Source organism: Atractosteus spatula, chromosome 2 (genome assembly GCF_055471065.1).
Source record: "Atractosteus spatula isolate fAtrSpa1 chromosome 2, fAtrSpa1.hap1, whole genome shotgun sequence".
Taxonomy (NCBI): Eukaryota; Metazoa; Chordata; class Actinopteri; order Semionotiformes; family Lepisosteidae; genus Atractosteus; species Atractosteus spatula.
Genome location: NC_142707.1, coordinates 8777979 through 8797458, shown reverse-complemented (window position 1 = coordinate 8797458; position 19480 = coordinate 8777979). Strand labels below are relative to the sequence as shown.

General features: G+C 49.7%; 1 protein-coding gene across 3 annotated transcripts; it reads right to left on the bottom strand.

Annotated features, from left to right (window-relative positions):
* Positions 1 to 463: 463 nt before the first annotated feature.
* Positions 464 to 17760, bottom strand: lman2la (lectin, mannose-binding 2-like a). Of its 3 annotated transcripts, XR_016094480.1 has the most exons (10): positions 17550 to 17758; positions 15630 to 15748; positions 10953 to 11070; positions 10447 to 10529; positions 8922 to 8954; positions 8144 to 8305; positions 6832 to 6946; positions 4829 to 4948; positions 2177 to 4150; positions 464 to 2037 (listed from the first exon to the last, which is right to left on the bottom strand). XR_016094480.1 is itself a non-coding variant. In XM_088937213.1 (9 exons), the coding sequence occupies exons 1-9, from the start codon at positions 17749 to 17751 to the stop codon at positions 4008 to 4010; spliced, it is 1095 nt and encodes a 364-aa protein (XP_088793339.1). In that variant the 5' UTR covers positions 17752 to 17758; the 3' UTR covers positions 464 to 4007. The 3 variants fall into 3 exon arrangements, 2 of the variants coding, with proteins under 2 accessions (XP_088793339.1, XP_088793351.1); XM_088937213.1 differs by having other exon boundaries at positions 464 to 4150; XM_088937225.1 differs by lacking the exon at positions 8922 to 8954 and having other exon boundaries at positions 464 to 4150; positions 17550 to 17760.
* Positions 17761 to 19480: the final 1720 nt, after the last annotated feature.

Sequence of the window (19480 nt, the reverse complement as noted above, 5' to 3'; positions counted from 1 at the left end):
TACGTGACCTAATGCTGTGGCCTGCCATTGTCTATGGCGGTAATGTCCGATCCTGGTCCTGGACTGCCAGGACTTCACAAGCAGCCCTATAATTCAGTATCTGTCACACGCCCGCCCTCCCACCACCTTGCTTTGAGCAAGGTAAGTGTTCAGTTTTGAATCTTTTACTTTTGATTTTTTTCAAGGACAGATTACTCTGTTATTAGGATTTATATCAAAACCCCTGTTTCAAAAGGGGTATGGAAGAATGTAGGAGCATTTGTGGCCCTTCTGTAGACTGTGTTGAAATGCAGTTACCCCTCGGGCTCTTAAAGATACTGTGGGCACCAGTATGATTGCTCTTCCCAAATAACTTAAATCAAAGGAGGCGAGTGTTCACATTTCCGTGACATGTAGCGTAGACATAGGTCACGAATGGGAAATCAAACAATTGCAGGAGGGAAAAAAAGAGTCTTCCAACAAATTAAAAACCTCACAGCTTTTATTGAAGCACGTGCAAGAGGTGTGCTCCCTATGCACTTGGCTGTAAGAGCCAGGGGAAAAAAACAGTGCAATTGTTACAGACCTTTCCTTAAAGTGGGAGCTTACCATACAGGACACAGAATCCTCTTATGTGCAGAGCAGGCACCATGTACCAACTACAAAGAAGATGAGTTTCAGCTACCAGAACAATCTCAGTGCAGCGAACATGTCGGCCTGGTGCAGATGACTCGGCTACATTGACAATTTTAATAACATTCTCCTGAAAACATAGTTTTCATAGTCTACATCTGTGGTTTCCAATCCAGGTCCTCTGGACTCTCACAAACTGCTGGTTGAGTTCCAGTTGAAATATCATTGACATAATTGTACCGATACAGTGCAAACTCTCTTTCATTGTTCTTATGTACAGTATTAAACATGTTAGCGGGTTCCTTTTAACTATTACATTTCAGTAATAATCTATCAAACCTTTTGAGTAGATAAAAATATCAAGGAAGGTTTCGATTTAATTGAGAAGTGGGAAGGAATTGAGAGACTGGGAGGGAAACCATCAGTTTGGGAAGCCCTGGTCTAAGTCAATCTAATTCTGCTTTCGTACAGCTGGAGACTGACAGATGAAATCTAGCCATGCGATGATTCTCCACATGAGCTACTTCAAAGGCTACCGAGGCTATTGCAGGGTTGAGGATACCACCCTATTCACTGCAAAGTAGAGTTTGAAGGTTAAAATAGTCTCAGCTCTCCAGACTGGAGTTCACACTTTTACCGCCAAAATATGTTTTAGAGAAAATGCTAATAATGTCATCTTCGACCTGCATGACACCCACTAACAGAAAGACTGTCGTGCAGTGAGCGCTCTGTCTTTTCAGTATTCGTTTTCCAATTAGACACCTCCCTTTAAACCGCAATTCCTAGCCAGTGGCTCCTAATTTAGTGAAATGATTTATAGCCCTTTGGAGTTTGGCATGTTTTGTTATTGTTGTTATTAATCATAAATATTTTAAAACTGTAGGTGGTTATGATCAGCTATTTCTGTTGAAAAGTATAAAACAAAAACAGATACCATCTTTGTTCCAGTTACTGAAAATCAGGGATGAGGGATGAGGGCTCAGTCCATCCAAACACCCATCTTCTAACAGCTTTAACCAATTCAGTGTCGTAGGGGAGCCGGAGCCTATCCTGGCAAGCAACAGGCACAAGGCAGGCTACACCCTGGACAGGACGCCAGTCCATCACAGGGCACACACACACACTTATAACAGTGCCAGTTTTCCCAGACATAAGGTAAACTACCAGTATGCATTATGACTGTGAAGAGGAAACACAAAAGAACATGCAAACTCCACGCAGACAGCACCCCAGGAATTGAAAGCAAGGCTCCAGCAATGCCAACCACTGCGCCATCTGTAATCTCTGCTGGGGACTGATAAGACAGACAAGTGGCTGAGGTGTTCAGTGAAAGACAGCTCACTTTATTTTGCAATTAGCAGTTATTTTAGCTGGGAATCGGCCTTGGCTAAAGATTGGTTTCATAGTTGCATGGGGCATCGTGTTCTAAAAAACAAAAGAATGGAATGCTTATTTTAATATTCATTAAAGCCAACTGTGTTTCTGTAAAATATGAACACTTAATTCAATGAGTCTTTAAATAACTAAAATATGCATAATGTCTCTGTAAAGAAAAAAAACTTACAAAGTGTGGAGTTCTCCTGTTATTTGAAGTGTTCTTATGCAGGTTTCTGTGTAAGAAGTGCATTCTGTTTTAGTAACTGGCTTTTTTTTTTCCGATGCTCAGTATGAAACACATGGTGCACCTTATTTTTGCAGACTGAACAGTGAGGCACAGTACAGCTCCCCTGTACCTGAAGAGCCATGTTAAGAGAGTCCTTCATTTGTCCCACCTGAGCTCTTAATGACTATATTGAATCCCTTACTGACTTCATTCTTCTAAAAGACCTCTGTTCTCCAATCCTTGTTCCAATGTCTTATAAAGTGTTACCAAGTTTGATCCGGTTGAAGAGCAACAGTCCAGCAGGATTCATAAGTGTCTATAAATCTTAAGCAGCACATGACCACAAGAAGTGGGCAAAATTAGTACAATTACAGCACAGCTTGACAAATATAACTCTTCTGCACAGATTCAAAGTTACCAGTGCCCAAGAGCAGCGCAATTTGGGAAGCAGTGCTTTGTACAACCTGTTACTCACAAAAATTGCAGGGCTGTGTTTCTCCAAAAGCAGGACTCGTGTTTTAACACATCATGTTGTAGTTCCATCTGTTCCAATCTGTAGCTCAGGAAAAGAGATATATTCAGTGGGAATGTCTTTTGACACTTTCAACAAACCATGTTAGGACTGTCCAGACAGTGAGGCTCTCACTCTTTGACTGAATGGCCCAAAAGAGGATTCTATGTTTCAAGTTCATTACATTATAGGCTGACATGAATCAACCAGAAAAACGCTCTTCCAAGCTGTGATTCCCAGTGCAGAGAGAGTATGGATACTGGGGTTTTACAATTCACACATAAAAAAAAAGGCCGGTCCAGTAATCCGTACAAACAGAGAGACATTTAAACACATGACCAAGGCAGCAGCTAGACCACAGAGCGGAAGAGGCAGCACGAGGCACACAGGAATGAGAACGATCAAGGTCAATAAACACGAACCTCCTTCACCTTATAGCAGCAAGGACAAATGCACACATAAACATACTCTTGAAGAATGAAAGGGCTGGGGAGACCACCATTGAACACGACGGGAAAAAGAACAGGACTGCAGAATTATTCTCCTGTGGGGAACGGTACGCAGGAAACACGCTATCACAGAAAATTGAAGAAAAGTCACGAACACCACAGAAGCCCTTAAAATTCACCCCTAAGCCGATAGAAAAAGATGTCAAAGTTTGCACTGAAGTTGATTCCATATCGATATGGATCTGTTTTCCCACTCACAAAGCATGGTTCTCTATGAACAGAAAGTAGAGTTACTGCAGCTGAAGGCTGCTGGTGTAATGTGATTTTTTTGTAAATGTGATGGACTGCTCTAGTAATCCAGGGCAGTGAGAAATCTGCCATTGTCCACCCAGTGAGGGAGCTTTCCAGAAGCCCATGCTGAAAGATGTACAGTAATGATGCAAGAGGGAACCAGACAGCCAAACATCCTCTCTCCACTACCCAGCAAATGCTTTGAAACAAGACCTGAAGACAGGTGTGAAAGTGGGGATGGTTTTGAGTGGACGTCTTCCCCTTTTCTGTTTTTCTTTGAAGGTAGGACAATAAATGCACTTTTATTACTATCATTCAAGAAAGTGTCCACGTGGGAGGCAGGGCTCTCCCACTCCAGTGCCTCTGTGGGTCCTGCCTGTGGAGAGGAGAGCAGCTCAGCTTAAAGGTCCCATGTCTTCTCCCATCATTCCCCGGCTTGGCGGTAATGGACGAGGCTCCTGTTCAGGTTAGTGGCAGTCTGGGGCGGCTCAGTTCAGAGGTGGTGGAGGGGGCGGATCTCTCTCTCTCTCTCTCTCTGCGTTCAGTAGAAGCGCTTGCGGCTGTTCTCTTTCCACTTCTGGTAGGCGATGACAGCGATGATGGCCAGCATGATAGAGCCCAGCAGGCTGAAGAAGACGATGAAGAACAGGGTCACCCCGCTCATGGGCTCGGAAAAGTCCTCGGCTGATGGGAGAGGAAAGGAGAGGTCAGGGAGAGAATTCGGAGCAATCCGGAGGAGGAACGCGGGACGCTCTGTGTCAGCAGGAAGATGCTTCCGCACTCCATCACATCTGCAGAGAAGAGGATTGGGGCAAGCTAAAAACCCACAGCAGTGGTTCCCCAGGCCTGGGCCTGGTGACCCACACACCTGCTGCTTTTCATTCCACCTCACCTTCATGAGATATCTGAAACCACTTGACCTAAGAAGTTGCTTCACTGGAATATTTGCATTTTGTTTCTAGTCACAAGTTTGGGATTTTATTTCACTTATAAAATACAGTGGTTAAAGCACGAACATGTTTATGAGCTGGGAACAAACAGTTCAGATTAGTCTTATTACAGTGTAAATCAATGAAGTGTCCGACTGTGTAGCTGAAGGCTTAGCTGGAACTAAAGCCAACCGGTCAGGGGGGTCACCAGCACCAGGACTGGGAAGTACTGCCTGCAGGAATACCTGAATTGGACATTTAATTGTCTCATACCCCCAAATCACCATAGTCAGCTCTGAATTTATCTTTTGGTGAACCCCAGGAGCTTCAAGCAACAGGCTGTGGAGTAGGCAATCTGAAGTAACTGCGATGAGCAGGTATCGAGCTGGCACAGCAGAGGAGTGCAGTGTTGATGTTTGAGTGCGTGCCTCACCCTTGAGGAGGGACATGTTGTCCACGCTGGGGATGGTGACTTCCTCCTCCTGCTCTTCCTCCTGAGCCGTCCTCAGCACGGTCAGCTGGTACAGCTTCAGGGAGATCAGGTCATGGTTATCTACAGTGACAGAGAGAGAGAGAGAGCGAGAGAAAGAGAGAGAGAGAGAGGTCAGGAGAGGACGTTCCACCACTGCTCTTGAGCAACTGGCATAATTCTGTGTTATCTATCAGGGTGACGCAGAACCTGTGGTCGTAGCTTTAGAAGAACAGAGATGGCGGTATCTGTGTTTGGAGGAAGCAATGCATTGTGGGAAGAACAGGGCCAGGAGAGACAGAGAAGGGGCGGCATGCTGAGAGGTGACATCCCAGTGGTCCACTCCAGCGAGAAACGGGCTGCTTTTTCCCAGCAGGACGGCTCACAGCGCTGGAGTATTTTTAACAGGCAGCAGTGTGGATATAAATGAGCTCCAAGGTGGCTGTGGCCTTCACTGGAAATAATAGTCTAAAATTAGAGTGCCAGTACTCTTCCATGGCCAGGGTCTATTCTTATAACTCAGCAGCTGGTCACTAGCAGGGAGCTGGGCATCTTCTCTCCCAGTCAGGGGGCAGCAGTGCCCCACACTGTGGCAAAGAATACCGCTCGTCTGTCTGGGTTCCTTGAATAGCCCTTTTTCAAGAGCACACAAAATTAAAAAGAACGTGGCTTCTGAGCTGGTTAACTGCTCCTTTTGCAAACGGTGAGTTCCAAAATGCCTACTGTCAAAACGCGTCCAAATCACACGTTTCTACAGATGTCTGTCCTGGTTATCTGAAGGGCTTTCAGTCCAATTGAGAGGTGTCCAAGAAAACAGTTTTTTTTAAGACTGAGAAAGGCTGAGCTGCACTGATCCATCCATGGTTTAAACACTATGCTGTCTGAGATTACATAGATCCTTTATTGTCCACTACTGTCCAAATCTGTCTTTGGCTTCGCCCATATGAGTACAAAACACACAAGCAAATCACAAGAATCACATAAAAGCACAACAACAGTATGTGATACATAAATAGATGGATATATAAATAGGTAGTGGGGGCACTACAGTTACATACATGCACTGAGCAGTTTTATTGCAGAGGGGACAAAGGACTCCCTATAAATGTCTGTATTTGTATTTGGTACCCTATACCCTCTCCCTGACGGGAGTATTATGAATTGAGAGTGGAGTGGGTGTGTGGAATCAGCTGGGATGTTCCTTGCCATTCTCAGAACTGTATTATGATATAAATTGCTGAGCTGGGGCTGCTGCTTCCTAATGATTTTTTTCTGCCATTTTCACAGTCCTGGACAGTTTGGTTTTGTTTTTCAACCCCTGGTTTCCATACCAAACTGTCATGTTAAATGCCAGGATGCTCTCAACAAGGCTTTTATATTCCATCTCTAGGACATTCTGACTGACATTAAAGTTCTTTAGCCTTTGAATTAAAAACAGCCTCTGATTTGCTTTCTTAAAAATGTTGTATATATTCTCAGCGTAACTCAGCCTCTGGTCAATATGTGTTCCCAGATATTTAAAACTCTCCAAAACCTCTACAGACTGACCATCGGCCATTATATTATTAACAAGACTGTAAGCAAGTGAATGCTATTGCTGAATGAGTGCTAAGATTTCTCCTTAATAGAATTCCCAGCAGCATTCCAGCATGGTTTATATTCCTTATAATAATGCCAGTGGAAAAGTGCCCCCATGAGGAAGTGTTTCCATTCTCACAGAAGACTGTGATTGAGTGTGCAATTTGACATGTCAAGAAGAATGGTTATACCAGCTTATTGTCTATTACTGCTTTCAATTCAACCACTTCTGTGTTGCTGCGTTCAGTGAATGTTTTTGCGTTTAAACCGGGTATAAAGCGGAATCCTAGAGGTGTGTCCTGCTCTCTGTGCAGGTGTGTGAGGGTGCCTGAAGGACAGACACACTCCCCTGGGGTCCTGCCCCGTGTCCCACAGCTGGAGCTCCGTACCTGACAGGTCCCCGGTGATGGCGGACGCTCCGATGAAGTATCCCTGTGGCAAGCGCACTCCCGGGATGTCCAGGCAATCCCGCCACTCCTGTTTCCCATCAATGTCAATCATGACCTGGGGGGACAGGGGGACACAGTGAGAGAGAGAGAGGGGACAGAGGGACACAGTGAGGGAGAGAGGGGACAGAGGGACACGGTGAGAAAGGGGACATGGTGAGAGAGAGGGGACCGTGGGACACTCTGAGAGAGAAAGGGGACAGGGGGACACAGTGAGAGAGAGAGAGGGGACAGAGGGACACAGTGAGGGAGAGAGGGGACAGAGGGACACGGTGAGAAAGGGGACATGGTGAGAGAGAGGGGACCGTGGGACACTCTGAGAGAGAAAGGGGACAGGGGGACACAGTGAGAGAGAGAGAGGGGAGAGAGGGACACAGTGAGGGAGAGAGGGGACATGGTGAGAGAGAGGGGACAGGGGGACACAGTGAGAGAGAGAGGGGACAGGGGGACACAGTGAGGGAGAGAGAGGGGACAGAGGGACACAGTGAGGGAGAGAGAGGGGACAGAGGGACACAGTGAGGGAGAGAGAGGGGACAGAGGGACACAGTGAGGGAGAGAGGGGACATGGTGAAAGAGAGGGGACCGTGGGACACTCTGAGAGAGAAAGGGGACGGGGAACAGAGACACCGGACAGGAGGGAGTCTGAAAGAGGCAGAGGGTTAGGAATCTAGAGAAAGACTCAAAAGCTTCACGTGCCACAGGTAATGTGAATCAACCGCATTGACACAGTATGTTTCATCACTTCATCCACCACAAGCAGTACTGGCCCCACCTGGGTGACACACAGCAGCCCAACCGCGCAACAGAAGGGAGAAATCACTTCTACAATTACATTAAAGCAGAATTTAGACCAGGGTAACACACTTCCCTTTATGAAGACTGCCCTAGCATTTTTAATGAGTGAGCGTTGAAAACCTACCAGGCAACTGGGTACTGACTGATTTCCAGATCAGAGGAAACCCTTTAGTCTTTTGCTCTTCTTCGGTCGCAGGCAGCTAATCGGTCTGAGCTAGTTAGTAGCCAAGGATCTCCAACTACCTAACTACCAACTAACTACTTCCTAATTCTGGCCAGAAAGGCCTGCTCTCTTCTGTACATGTCTGACCGCCGGACACGAGAACTGTGTCTTTGTCTCCAGCGCGTGAAACATGCCGAGCGTCCCAAGGCTGCGCCTGCTCCTTCAGAGATGCAGGCCGCTAGCGGGACTGCGTGTCCTGCGCGGTTTTTCCCCGGGAGCGAGGTCGGGACGGCTCACCGTCAGCCTGCGCCGGACGTAGCGCACCACCAGGAAGGTGTCGTGGTTGAGGTTCCGGACCAGTGCGGTACACCCTCCCAGCTCCGTGGGGCGGCCGTCCCGCTCGTGGTCGTAGCTCAGCGTCCCGTTCCCTACCATCGCGGACACGTACGGGAAGATTCGCTGGGACGGGGAGAGAGAAGAGGAAGGGTGCTGTTGTAGTGAATGACGAACGCGGTCAACGGCTTTTCGCACAACCACCCCACAGCATGCCGACTACAACCATGGCCAGGGGTTTTGCATCACTGCAGTGTTTAAGGGCACTCTTAGTACAATTACGCAGAGTGGGCAGTTCTCCAGCAATGCAAATCTTTTGGCAATGGCTGAGCAACTAGAGAGAAGGCAAGAAAGCCGATCTGAGAGCAGACTGTCATTGGCCAAACAGAGCTCAGGAGCGGCAGCGCGCTGGATTGTGGGTATTTGGCAGCGCACTGGATTGTGGGTATTCGACAATGGTCCGAGTAAGAGCACGTCAGAGCCATGTGCCTCAGCAGACTGGATTTGCTTGCCAAAGTGAAGAATAGAATGCTAAATAAATGCAGAGTAGAAAACACTCAACTATCCAAAAAGAAAGACACCACAACGAAAGCAACATCGGCCGGAAAATTCACGCAGGCCACCGAAGAGGTCAGGCGAGCTGCAGATATGCTCAAACAGGCACTACAGTGGTCATGAGAGGAATGGTAGGGGTGCATGCTCTCAGCAGATAGGTGCTGGGGTCTGTGTAGTAGAAGGGTACCTGTGTGCGGGGGGTGTACCTCTTCTTCTGTGCCTGTCTCCGTGGCGATTGGCGCAAAAAGGCAAGGGGCACATAACAAGACAGGCCCTTTAAACACCCGACACTGAGCCAGATTTCTCCACAGCACATATTCCTCTCTCTCCCTTTTCATGTTCGCAACGCCGCCCAGTTCCACAGTATTAACACACGCTCACAACATACGTACAGAACACACAAACCTCAAACACCCCCCACCTTCAGCTCGCACGCAGTGAGGAAACATTGAATCTGCTTCCCAGTGCTACAGTATGAAGACACCTTTTGCTCTGATTCTGTTTTTAACAGTGAAAAACACGCCGCTGACATCTTGGCTTGTGGCTATGAAACCTGTAGTGGCACACGGGGGAGACACCCCTAACGTGCCCACCTCCTTTTGCACCCTAGGGGGTCACAGGGTATCAGAAGCTCAGTGACAATGGGTGGAGGAGAGGCACGTCCCCCTCCACACAGGGGGCGCTGTGTTGCCGATAGCTGGGAGAGCCCTGATCAGTTGATCCCTCCCTGCCCTCAGCTATTGCTACTGCTGTTTGAGGAATCCTGGTCACAGCTGGCTAAAGGCACAACCCAGGCTCGAACCCGCAACACCAGAACCATTGCGCTAATAAAAGTGTCTTTATTGGCTGAGCCATTCAGGAGCGCTTAATTATTTATTTTCTTAAAATAAAGAATAAGTCCTGCATTCATTGTTTTAACACAGACCTGTAAGATTAAAAGGCTGTTCCTTTATAGGGCATTTTCTGCACTTCTGAAATACAAACCTTAAAAAAAAGTGCCAGGAAGTAACAAGCCAATTTATAGCTGTCACAATACATTTTTAAATCCGTGGCAGAAGATATCTGATCTCTGTTTTTATCGACTGGACTGCACTCCTTCCCCAGACAGACGTCAATGCACAGAACATGAGACGTAGTCTAAAGGAAGGTAATCTCCCAGCCGCACAATTTTAATAACCAGTGCTGTGGATGAGATCCAGCATCTTAATTCCTCCCTTTATGAGATATGATGAACGAATTTCCCCTTTAAATTATGTTGAAGAGGGGGGTTTCAAAAAGACAGTGTAGTGAAGGAGCTCTCATTGATGTAAGACGAGTGCCTTTTAACACTACGCATACGCCTCAGATCAACCTAAGATGAGTAAACATCTTACAGTGAACTGAGCAGCAGTTATGCCTTGATAAGCCCATATGTAAGACCATGGGTAAGATCTTCCTAGTTCCAAAACACCACGTGCTGCTGATGGATAAATTACAGAAAAATGAAATTCTCCCCCCTAATGCGTTTGTTGTTTAGCCTTAGAAGCGCACTATTTGAGAATAGCCATCGGCTCTCCGACTGTTATTAAAAAACCAGAGATTCAGAGAGAATGTTTCCAGCAAAGTGAATGGCCCAGGTGTTACCCCACTGGAGCCCTGGTTGGGTGAAGGACAGCCAGCCTTGGTGCGTTTGCTGGTCTGCTATAACAGTGTCACAGTGACTGGTACTGTACCTCCTGGTGCTTCTCCTCATTGGGATATGTGTCCACAAACACTCCCAGCCCAGTAAAACGGTCCATATTGCCAAAAACAGGCCCTACAATGACACACATACGTACATACAGAGATACAGGTAGACCGGGGTTACAAGACTGCTCTGAGCCATGTCATCAGAGCTGTCTCCACTCGCAGTCCAGAGCTGGCTTTCACTGGAGAATAATAACGTCAACTTATTCCCTGGGAACGTTATCTCCCACACGTGAGTACACAGCAGACTGCACAAGATCTCTCACTCAGTTCAATTCCCTGCACGTTTTCACATCCAGATCTCTTTAATGCTTCCACACAGACAGTAGACAGTAGACAAGAAAGTAAAACAGGCTCACAATAAAAACAAAAATAAAACAAACTATTCTCACTGCCCTGCCACTGGACTCCTTATCTCTTGCTCTGAAAATAGTGTGTGCTAGATGGGCCTCCTGACAGTGGTACTGCTGGCCTGAAGGTGGCAGCGCTGTACCTGTCTGCATGCGCTCCTTGGTGAACCACACTGCCAGCCCATCCCCGTTCAGGTTCTTCTTCCCCTGGCCATGGATCTTGAAGTGCACCTGCAGCTCCCAGTCGCGCAGGTAACAGGGCTACAGGTGGACAGACACATGCAGGAACAGCCTGACGTCTAACAGACAGGGTAACAGACACTGGTCCTTCCTCAGAATGGGACAAGTTACAGAGCTCCAGAGTCATGCTTTTTTAAAGCCAGTTAAACCAGTGATTCTCTGCACGTGTCCTGACACAGCTGGCTGCTGCTGGTGGGTACTCTGTGAGTGCCGGAGAACTGTCAAGACCCTTCACAGTGCAGATGAGGTGAACCATGTTCTGTGCTCAGAGAGGGCTGCGCTGAGAGAGGGCTGCGCTGAGAGAGGGCTGTGAGGTTGCTGTGCTGAGAGAGGGCTGTGCTGAGAGAGGGCTGTGAGGTTGCTGTGCTGAGAGAGGGCTGCGCTGAGAGAGGGCTGTGAGGTTGCTGTGCTGAGAGAGGGCTGTGCTGAGAGAGGGCTGTGAGGTTGCTGTGCTGAGAGAGGGCTGCGCTGAGAGAGGGCTGTGAGGTTGCTGTGCTGAGAGAGGGCTGTGAGGTTGCTGTGCTGAGAGAGGGCTGCGCTGAGAGAGGGCTGTGAGGATGCTGTGCTGAGAGAGGGCTGTGCTGAGAGAGGGCTGTGAGGTTGCTGTGCTGAGAGAGGGCTGCGCTGAGAGAGGGCTGTGCTGAGAGAGGGCTGTGCCGAGAGAGGGCTGTGCCGAGAGAGGGCTGTGCCGAGAGAGGGCTGTGAGGTTGCTGTGCTGAGAGAGGGCTGTGCTGAGAGAGGGCTGTGAGGTTGCTGTGCTGAGAGAGGGCTGTGAGGTTGCTGTGCTGAGAGAGGGCTGTGCTGAGAGAGGGCTGCGCTGAGAGAGGGCTGTGAGGTTGCTGTGCTGAGAGAGGGCTGTGCTGAGAGAGGGCTGTGAGGTTGCTGTGCTGAGAGAGGGCTGTGAGGTTGCTGTGCCGAGAGAGGGCTGCGCTGAGAGAGGGCTGTGAGGTTGCTGTGCTGAGAGAGGGCTGTGCTGAGAGAGGGCTGTGAGGTTGCTGTGCTGAGAGAGGGCTGTGCTGAGAGAGGGCTGTGAGGTTGCTGTGCTGAGAGAGGGCTGTGCTGAGAGAGGGCTGCGCTGAGAGAGGGCTGTGAGGTTGCTGTGCTGAGAGAGGGCTGTGCTGAGAGAGGGCTGTGAGGTTGCTGTGCCGAGAGAGGGCTGTGCTGAGAGAGGGCTGCGCTGAGAGAGGGCTGTGAGGTTGCTGTGCTGAGAGAGGGCTGTGAGGATGCTGTGCTGAGAGAGGGCTGTGAGGTTGCTGTGCTGAGAGAGGGCTGTGAGGATGCTGTGCTGAGAGAGGGCTGTGAGGATGCTGTGCTGAGAGAGGGCTGTGCTGAGAGAGGGCTGTGAGGTTGCTGTGCCGAGAGAGGGCTGTGCTGAGAGAGGGCTGCGCTGAGAGAGGGCTGTGAGGTTGCTGTGCTGAGAGAGGGCTGTGAGGTTGCTGTGCTGAGAGAGGGCTGTGCTGAGAGAGGGCTGTGAGGTTGCTGTGCCGAGAGAGGGCTGCGCTGAGAGAGGGCTGTGAGGTTGCTGTGCTGAGAGAGGGCTGCGCTGAGAGAGGGCTGTGAGGTTGCTGTGCTGAGAGAGGGCTGTGCTGAGAGAGGGCTGTGAGGTTGCTGTGCTGAGAGAGGGCTGCGCTGAGAGAGGGCTGTGAGGTTGCTGTGCTGAGAGAGGGCTGTGCTGAGAGAGGGCTGCGCTGAGAGAGGGCTGTGAGGTTGCTGTGCTGAGAGAGGGCTGCGCTGAGAGAGGGCTGTGAGGTTGCTGTGCTGAGAGAGGGCTGCGCTGAGAGAGGGCTGTGAGGTTGCTGTGCTGAGAGAGGGCTGCGCTGAGAGAGGGCTGTGAGGTTGCTGTGCTGAGAGAGGGCTGTGAGGTTGCTGTGCTGAGAGAGGGCTGTGAGGTGGCTGGGCTGAGAGAGGGCTGTGCTGAGAGAGGGCTGTGAGGTGGCTGTGCTGAGAGAGGGCTGCGCTGAGAGAGGGCTGTGAGGTTGCTGTGCTGAGAGAGGGCTGCGCTGAGAGAGGGCTGTGAGGTTGCTGTGCTGAGAGAGGGCTGTGAGGTTGCTGTGCTGAGAGAGGGCTGCGCTGAGAGAGGGCTGTGAGGTTGCTGTGCTGAGAGAGGGCTGTGAGGATGCTGTGCTGAGAGAGGGCTGCGCTGAGAGAGGGCTGTGAGGTTGCTGTGCTGAGAGAGGGCTGCGCTGAGAGAGGGCTGTGAGGTTGCTGTGCTGAGAGAGGGCTGTGCTGAGAGAGGGCTGCGCTGAGAGAGGGCTGTGAGGATGCTGTGCTGAGAGAGGGCTGTGCTGAGAGAGGGCTGTGAGGTTGCTGTGCTGAGAGAGGGCTGCGCTGAGAGAGGGCTGTGCTGAGAGAGGGCTGTGAGGTGGCTGTGCTGAGAGAGGGCTGTGCTGAGAGAGGGCTGTGAGGTTGCTGTGCTGAGAGAGGGCTGCGCTGAGAGAGGGCTGTGAGGATGCTGTGCTGAGAGAGGGCTGCGCTGAGAGAGGGCTGTGAGGTTGCTGTGCTGAGAGAGGGCTGTGCCGAGAGAGGGCTGTGAGGTTGCTGTGCCGAGAGAGGGCTGTGCCGAGAGAGGGCTGTGAGGTTGCTGTGCTGAGAGAGGGCTGTGAGGTTGCTGTGCTGAGAGAGGGCTGTGCTGAGAGAGGGCTGTGAGGTTGCTGTGCTGAGAGAGGGCTGTGAGGTTGCTGTGCCGAGAGAGGGCTGCGCTGAGAGAGGGCTGTGAGGTTGCTGTGCTGAGAGAGGGCTGCGCTGAGAGAGGGCTGTGAGGTTGCTGTGCTGAGAGAGGGCTGTGAGGTTGCTGTGCTGAGAGAGGGCTGCGCTGAGAGAGGGCTGTGAGGTTGCTGTGCTGAGAGAGGGCTGCGCTGAGAGAGGGCTGTGAGGTTGCTGTGCTGAGAGAGGGCTGTGCCGAGAGAGGGCTGTGAGGTTGCTGTGCCGAGAGAGGGCTGTGCTGAGAGAGGGCTGCGCTGAGAGAGGGCTGTGAGGTTGCTGTGCTGAGAGAGGGCTGTGAGGTTGCTGTGCCGAGAGAGGGCTGCGCTGAGAGAGGGCTGTGAGGTGGCTGTGCTGAGAGAGGGCTGCGCTGAGAGAGGGCTGTGAGGTTGCTGTGCTGAGAGAGGGCTGTGCTGAGAGAGGGCTGTGAGGTTGCTGTGCTGAGAGAGGGCTGTGCTGAGAGAGGGCTGTGCTGAGAGAGGGCTGTGAGGTTGCTGTGCTGAGAGAGGGCTGTGCTGAGAGAGGGCTGCGCTGAGAGAGGGCTGCGCTGAGAGAGGGCTGTGAGGTTGCTGTGCTGAGAGAGGGCTGTGAGGTTGCTGTGCTGAGAGAGGGCTGCGCTGAGAGAGGGCTGTGAGGTTGCTGTGCTGAGAGAGGGCTGTGCCGAGAGAGGGCTGTGAGGTTGCTGTGCCGAGAGAGGGCTGTGAGGTTGCTGTGCTGAGAGAGGGCTGTGCTGAGAGAGGGCTGTGAGGTTGCTGTGCTGAGAGAGGGCTGCGCTGAGAGAGGGCTGCGCTGAGAGAGGGCTGTGCTGAGAGAGGGCTGTGAGGTTGCTGTGCTGAGAGAGGGCTGCGCTGAGAGAGGGCTGCGCTGAGAGAGGGCTGTGCTGAGAGAGGGCTGTGAGGTTGCTGTGCCGAGAGAGGGCTGTGCCGAGAGAGGGCTGTGCCGAGAGAGGGCTGCGCTGAGAGAGGGCTGCGCTGAGAGAGGGCTGTGAGGATGCTGTGCTGAGAGAGGGCTGTGAGGTTGCTGTGCTGAGAGAGGGCTGTGAGGTTGCTGTGCTGAGAGAGGGCTGTGCTGAGAGAGGGCTGTGAGGTTGCTGTGCTGAGAGAGGGCTGTGCCGAGAGAGGGCTGTGAGGTTGCTGTGCCGAGAGAGGGCTGTGAGGTTGCTGTGCCGAGAGAGGGCTGTGAGGTTGCTGTGCTGAGAGAGGGCTGTGAGGTTGCTGTGCCGAGAGAGGGCTGTGCTGAGAGAGGGCTGTGAGGTTGCTGTGCTGAGAGAGGGCTGTGCTGAGAGAGGGCTGTGAGGTTGCTGTGCTGAGAGAGGGCTGCGCTGAGAGAGGGCTGTGAGGTTGCTGTGCTGAGAGAGGGCTGCGCTGAGAGAGGGCTGTGAGGTTGCTGTGCTGAGAGAGGGCTGTGAGGATGCTGCACTCAGTGCTGTGATGACTGCTTTTCTCACAGTAACAGATGAACGGTACCCACTGTGAGAGGACCAGAGGCTGTGAGAGGTTTATCATTCAGCAGCTGTGAGCAGTGATCCAGCTGTCACAAGAACGCCTTTTTTTTTAAAAGCTTCATTCTTTATTTTCCTGTCTCCCATCAGTTGGTGCTTTTGCAGGGCAAGTTCTCTTTTCCCTTCCCACTGCTGAGTCAACTCCCCTGTGAAGCTCCACACACACGCGTCTTGCAGCCCTCTTGCGTGAGCCCATCTGTTGTTGTGCAAAAGTGAACACAGGCCAGTTTCGGGGAACATGAGGGATTTAAAGCCCTATTTCTGTACCAGCTGAGGCTAAACCCACAAAGACCCAGCCAGCTGTCTCACGCTGGCGACAGACGGGACTTGTGCTGCACGAGGCGTTTCGGACCTCGCCGGCCCCGACGGCGTTACTTACGACCCGGTTCCACACGGCCCCCTGCTTGCTCTGCATGTCCGGCGTGAGGCGCACGTAGTCGGTGGTCACCATGGTGTTCCCCAGCAGGTCCCAGTGCGAGGAGCTGGCCGAGCCCACGCCTGGACACACACAGGACACGGGGTCAGCCTGCAGCCTGGCAGGGACAGGGCGTGGCTGTGGCTACTGCACTGAAAGGTGCCACCGCAGCCAGCGTCCAGCACAGGAGGCACAGCAGTCAAGCAAGCCAGGCTGATCGAGTGCCCTCTGACTTACAGCCGCTGTTCAAGAGAGCATGTGACCTCAGTCACGAAAGCCCAGAGGTCAGAAACTGGGCATTAACGGGGGACCTACAATACCTGCTGGATTGTGGTTCTCCATGTTACCACAAGTAAGAGGCCAAACAACTTTATTAGAAGCCTGTGCTGTATATATATATCCCCTTTATTACCTCCAGATTCTGTGTATTAGTAAATAAGATTGACTGACTGAGTAGCCATTAACATGTTTGAGGTCTGTGGATTTGAGAGGTCAGTGTGGCCAGACAACTGATTCCTTTCTTTTTCTAGAACTCGACAGTACATTACATCTGACAAGACAGTTTGATACTGACAAACAAGATTTATTTGAACCGGGAACTTATCGTTATTCTTGGGATTATGGGGCACTGCGATCAACATGAGGGGATTCTTAACTTCCTTCCCATTGTAAATGTAAGGAACGGGTAACGGTTCTTTCCATGCTGAAAGGTTTCTGAAAAGAAACACAATGTTTCTGGCTGTGGAACCTTTTTCAGGTGACACATTGAAGACAAATTGAAAGCACTTTGAAGCGAAAACACCAGTTCGTATTCCAACCACTAGGGGGAGCTATATTACTTTGAACGTTTTCCCATGGTGTGACTGTTTTCCTTACACTTATATAGCGCTTTACAGGTAATGGGGACTCCCCCGACAACTACCATGATGCAACGGCAGCCAAAGTGCGCCAGAGTAATGAAGCCAATTCATTTAGCTATACATCTACGTAAGATCTCATACTGTATCGGTTAACCAATATAAAAATTGCTCCATAATATTATTTAGGGAATGAATTAAAGTGGTTTACACTTTTACCTTTTTAATAGTTTTAATTGTGAATAGAACTTGCAAGCTAGTTTAAAAAAACGGTTATGCATACTGCAGAACAAAGAATCAGACCAGAAAAAAAACACTTCCATTCGGTTTCTCCGCCAAGGCAAAGGAACCAAAATCACGTACTCGTGTGATCAGGGTTAGGGTTACACACTCCAGAAACCAAAGCAGCCTGCATCGCAGCTGCTCAATTCAACTTGCTGAACCGCCTTGTCAGGTCGGGCTGACCTGTGTACCGGCGGCAACTTTCGTGTGAGATTACGACAAGGCGTCCTCCTTACTCGCTCTCTCGCCTACATCGTTCACCTGTTTCCCCCCCCAGAACATAATTCCTGAAATGGCTGTGACTAGATGACTACCTCGCGTCAGATTTCGCAACACAACAGCACCGGTCTGGTCAGGTCGCCTTTACTTCTTACATTACGCAATCCAAGCCAGGCGAGTCACGACGTGCAGGGCTAGGAGGCTAGGAGTCAGGTGCATGCATCAATAAAGCCACGTTGTTTTAAACGCGTGTTTTCAGTGCTCGGGTTGACTTCATATTTAGCGTTGCCATGGTTTGACAAACCTGTCGAAAACACTAGCTACTGAAGATAACGTGACTGTGTTGGCGGATATTTTAGTGCACTTCACGTCGAGTCGATCCGATCCGCCAAACCAGTGTCAGAAAGCGAAGGCAGCTGGAGATTTCAGCGCTGTCATTTGATTTGCATGGAGAGTCTTTTCTCTCTCCCGCTATGATCGATCCGCTCTCGCCCTCCCCGTTCATCTGTACCGTAATGGATCTTACCTTGGTACGGCTTGATCAGCGAATGCTCCCTTTTCAGGAATTCTTCCACCTCGTGTCCTTCGTCACCCCAGCACGGGCTTGCCGTGAGCAGGATGAAGAAAACTGCGAACGGGATCTTTTTGATCATATTGTGAAATGAAATGAAATCAAAAATTCCCTTGCGAGCCCCAGCTAGAACCTTCCCGTTCATGGCAGCGGCCATTTTGCTCCTCCCACCCCCTCCATGACACGCCTTTCCCCACCTACCTCGTCTCTCAGTGGCTGGTAGGATGTGTTGTCTTCAACTATTCGCTGCCCTGAACTGCCATTCACGAATCTAACTCTACCTGTGCCCCGCCCGCCGCTGAATAATGACAGTTCGTTAGAAACGAAATATGATTGGTTCAGACGCTAATACCCGCCCACTCGTGAGACTTTTAGGATTCTATTGGTAAATGTTATTATCAATTAAAGAGACTCCAAACATCCCGCCCACTCCCGGAAGCAGTTGCCTGGGTAACTGATTCCGTTAGGAGGGTGAACAGTAAGATGTACAAAGTGTTTGTCTAATAGTGTAACGTTAAAAAACCAATCTGAACACTTAAAAAAGTTTTTCTTTGCCACAGGCCATATACCTTCTACTTGAGCGTTATTTGTTTCTTTCAACTTCAAAAATTGCAATGAAATTATTTAAGTTTCTACATTTTCAGCTTATAATTAATAGTTTGATGTTTGATATGTGTTTGTTTTTTTAGAGCAAAGGGTCAAAGAATCCGCAGTCTGATGATTTTCCAAACTTTGCATATGAAAGGGCGTCGAAAGTTTGTTTTTAAAACGGTTTACGAAGCCAAAATTGTAACAGCGGCTGAACTCAAGCAAGCCCGGGAATTCATTTCGAAACCTAATGCATCTTGCGGCTGACTCATGTTACCACGAATGTCTGAACGCAGACCTGAAACACAGGAGAATGATTCATGTGCGCTAAATATTACATAGTGTTTATAACGCCCGATCACAGCCTAGCCACAAAGCCCTATTCAGACAGAAGACCAATTTCGGGGAAACTGCTAACTGAGAGGCTGTCGAGCGCTCAGCTGTTTTGCGCTGTGTCACATGGCATGTACTGCAAGGCCGCAGTTAGGCTTTTTAGTTTTGTTTGCCGCTTCTGGCGTCGCCGAGAGGGAACGTGATCTGTTCTCATCATTTTGCCCTTTGCCTTATATTGGCTGTTGTTTCTTTCTCGGTCCTCTCCGTGCGCTCTTTCACTCACAATACAGCCAATAACACGCTTCTCCAAAAACTTCCCACTACAATTTAACGCTTATTCATAATCCCAAAAAATCCTACAACCCTGTACTTGTGCTCTTCTATTGTTTGCTATAATTATACTATACGAGTAATCTTTGCTTGGCTCTGATAGTGTTTGTTACTCTAGTATTCTATTTTATTGGCCTTTATCGGTCATTTATACACATATATCAATGTGTTACAGGGCAATCTACATATCCCCTTTGATATCGAGGTGGCATCGACAGGAAAACTCTCTGTTAACGATTTATGACAGTCCTCAGTATTTTAACTATATTATTTTAAGAAAGAGGATTTTTTTGCAGGCTTAGTCAATCACAACTTCCACATTCGCATGTACAGCAGGTTGGATTTGTTAAGAGGTTCTCCTAATTTATTTGATAAAGTCATGATAGGTGCTCCAATAATTGTGTCGGGAATAATTCTGTGTACTGAGAATTATTCTGAGCTGTTCAATAAAAAAGCACTTTTTTCAATTTACAGTTCATTTCATCACAACGTTTTTTAAAACAATGAATTAAAGAGTAACGTTTTAATTTTTTAGCTATCGAGAGATGAACGGTATTCATAATAATTATTGTAATAAAGTAAATAAACGCATGATTTCATCCTCATTTGTAGTAAAAATGTTTGGATTACCAGTC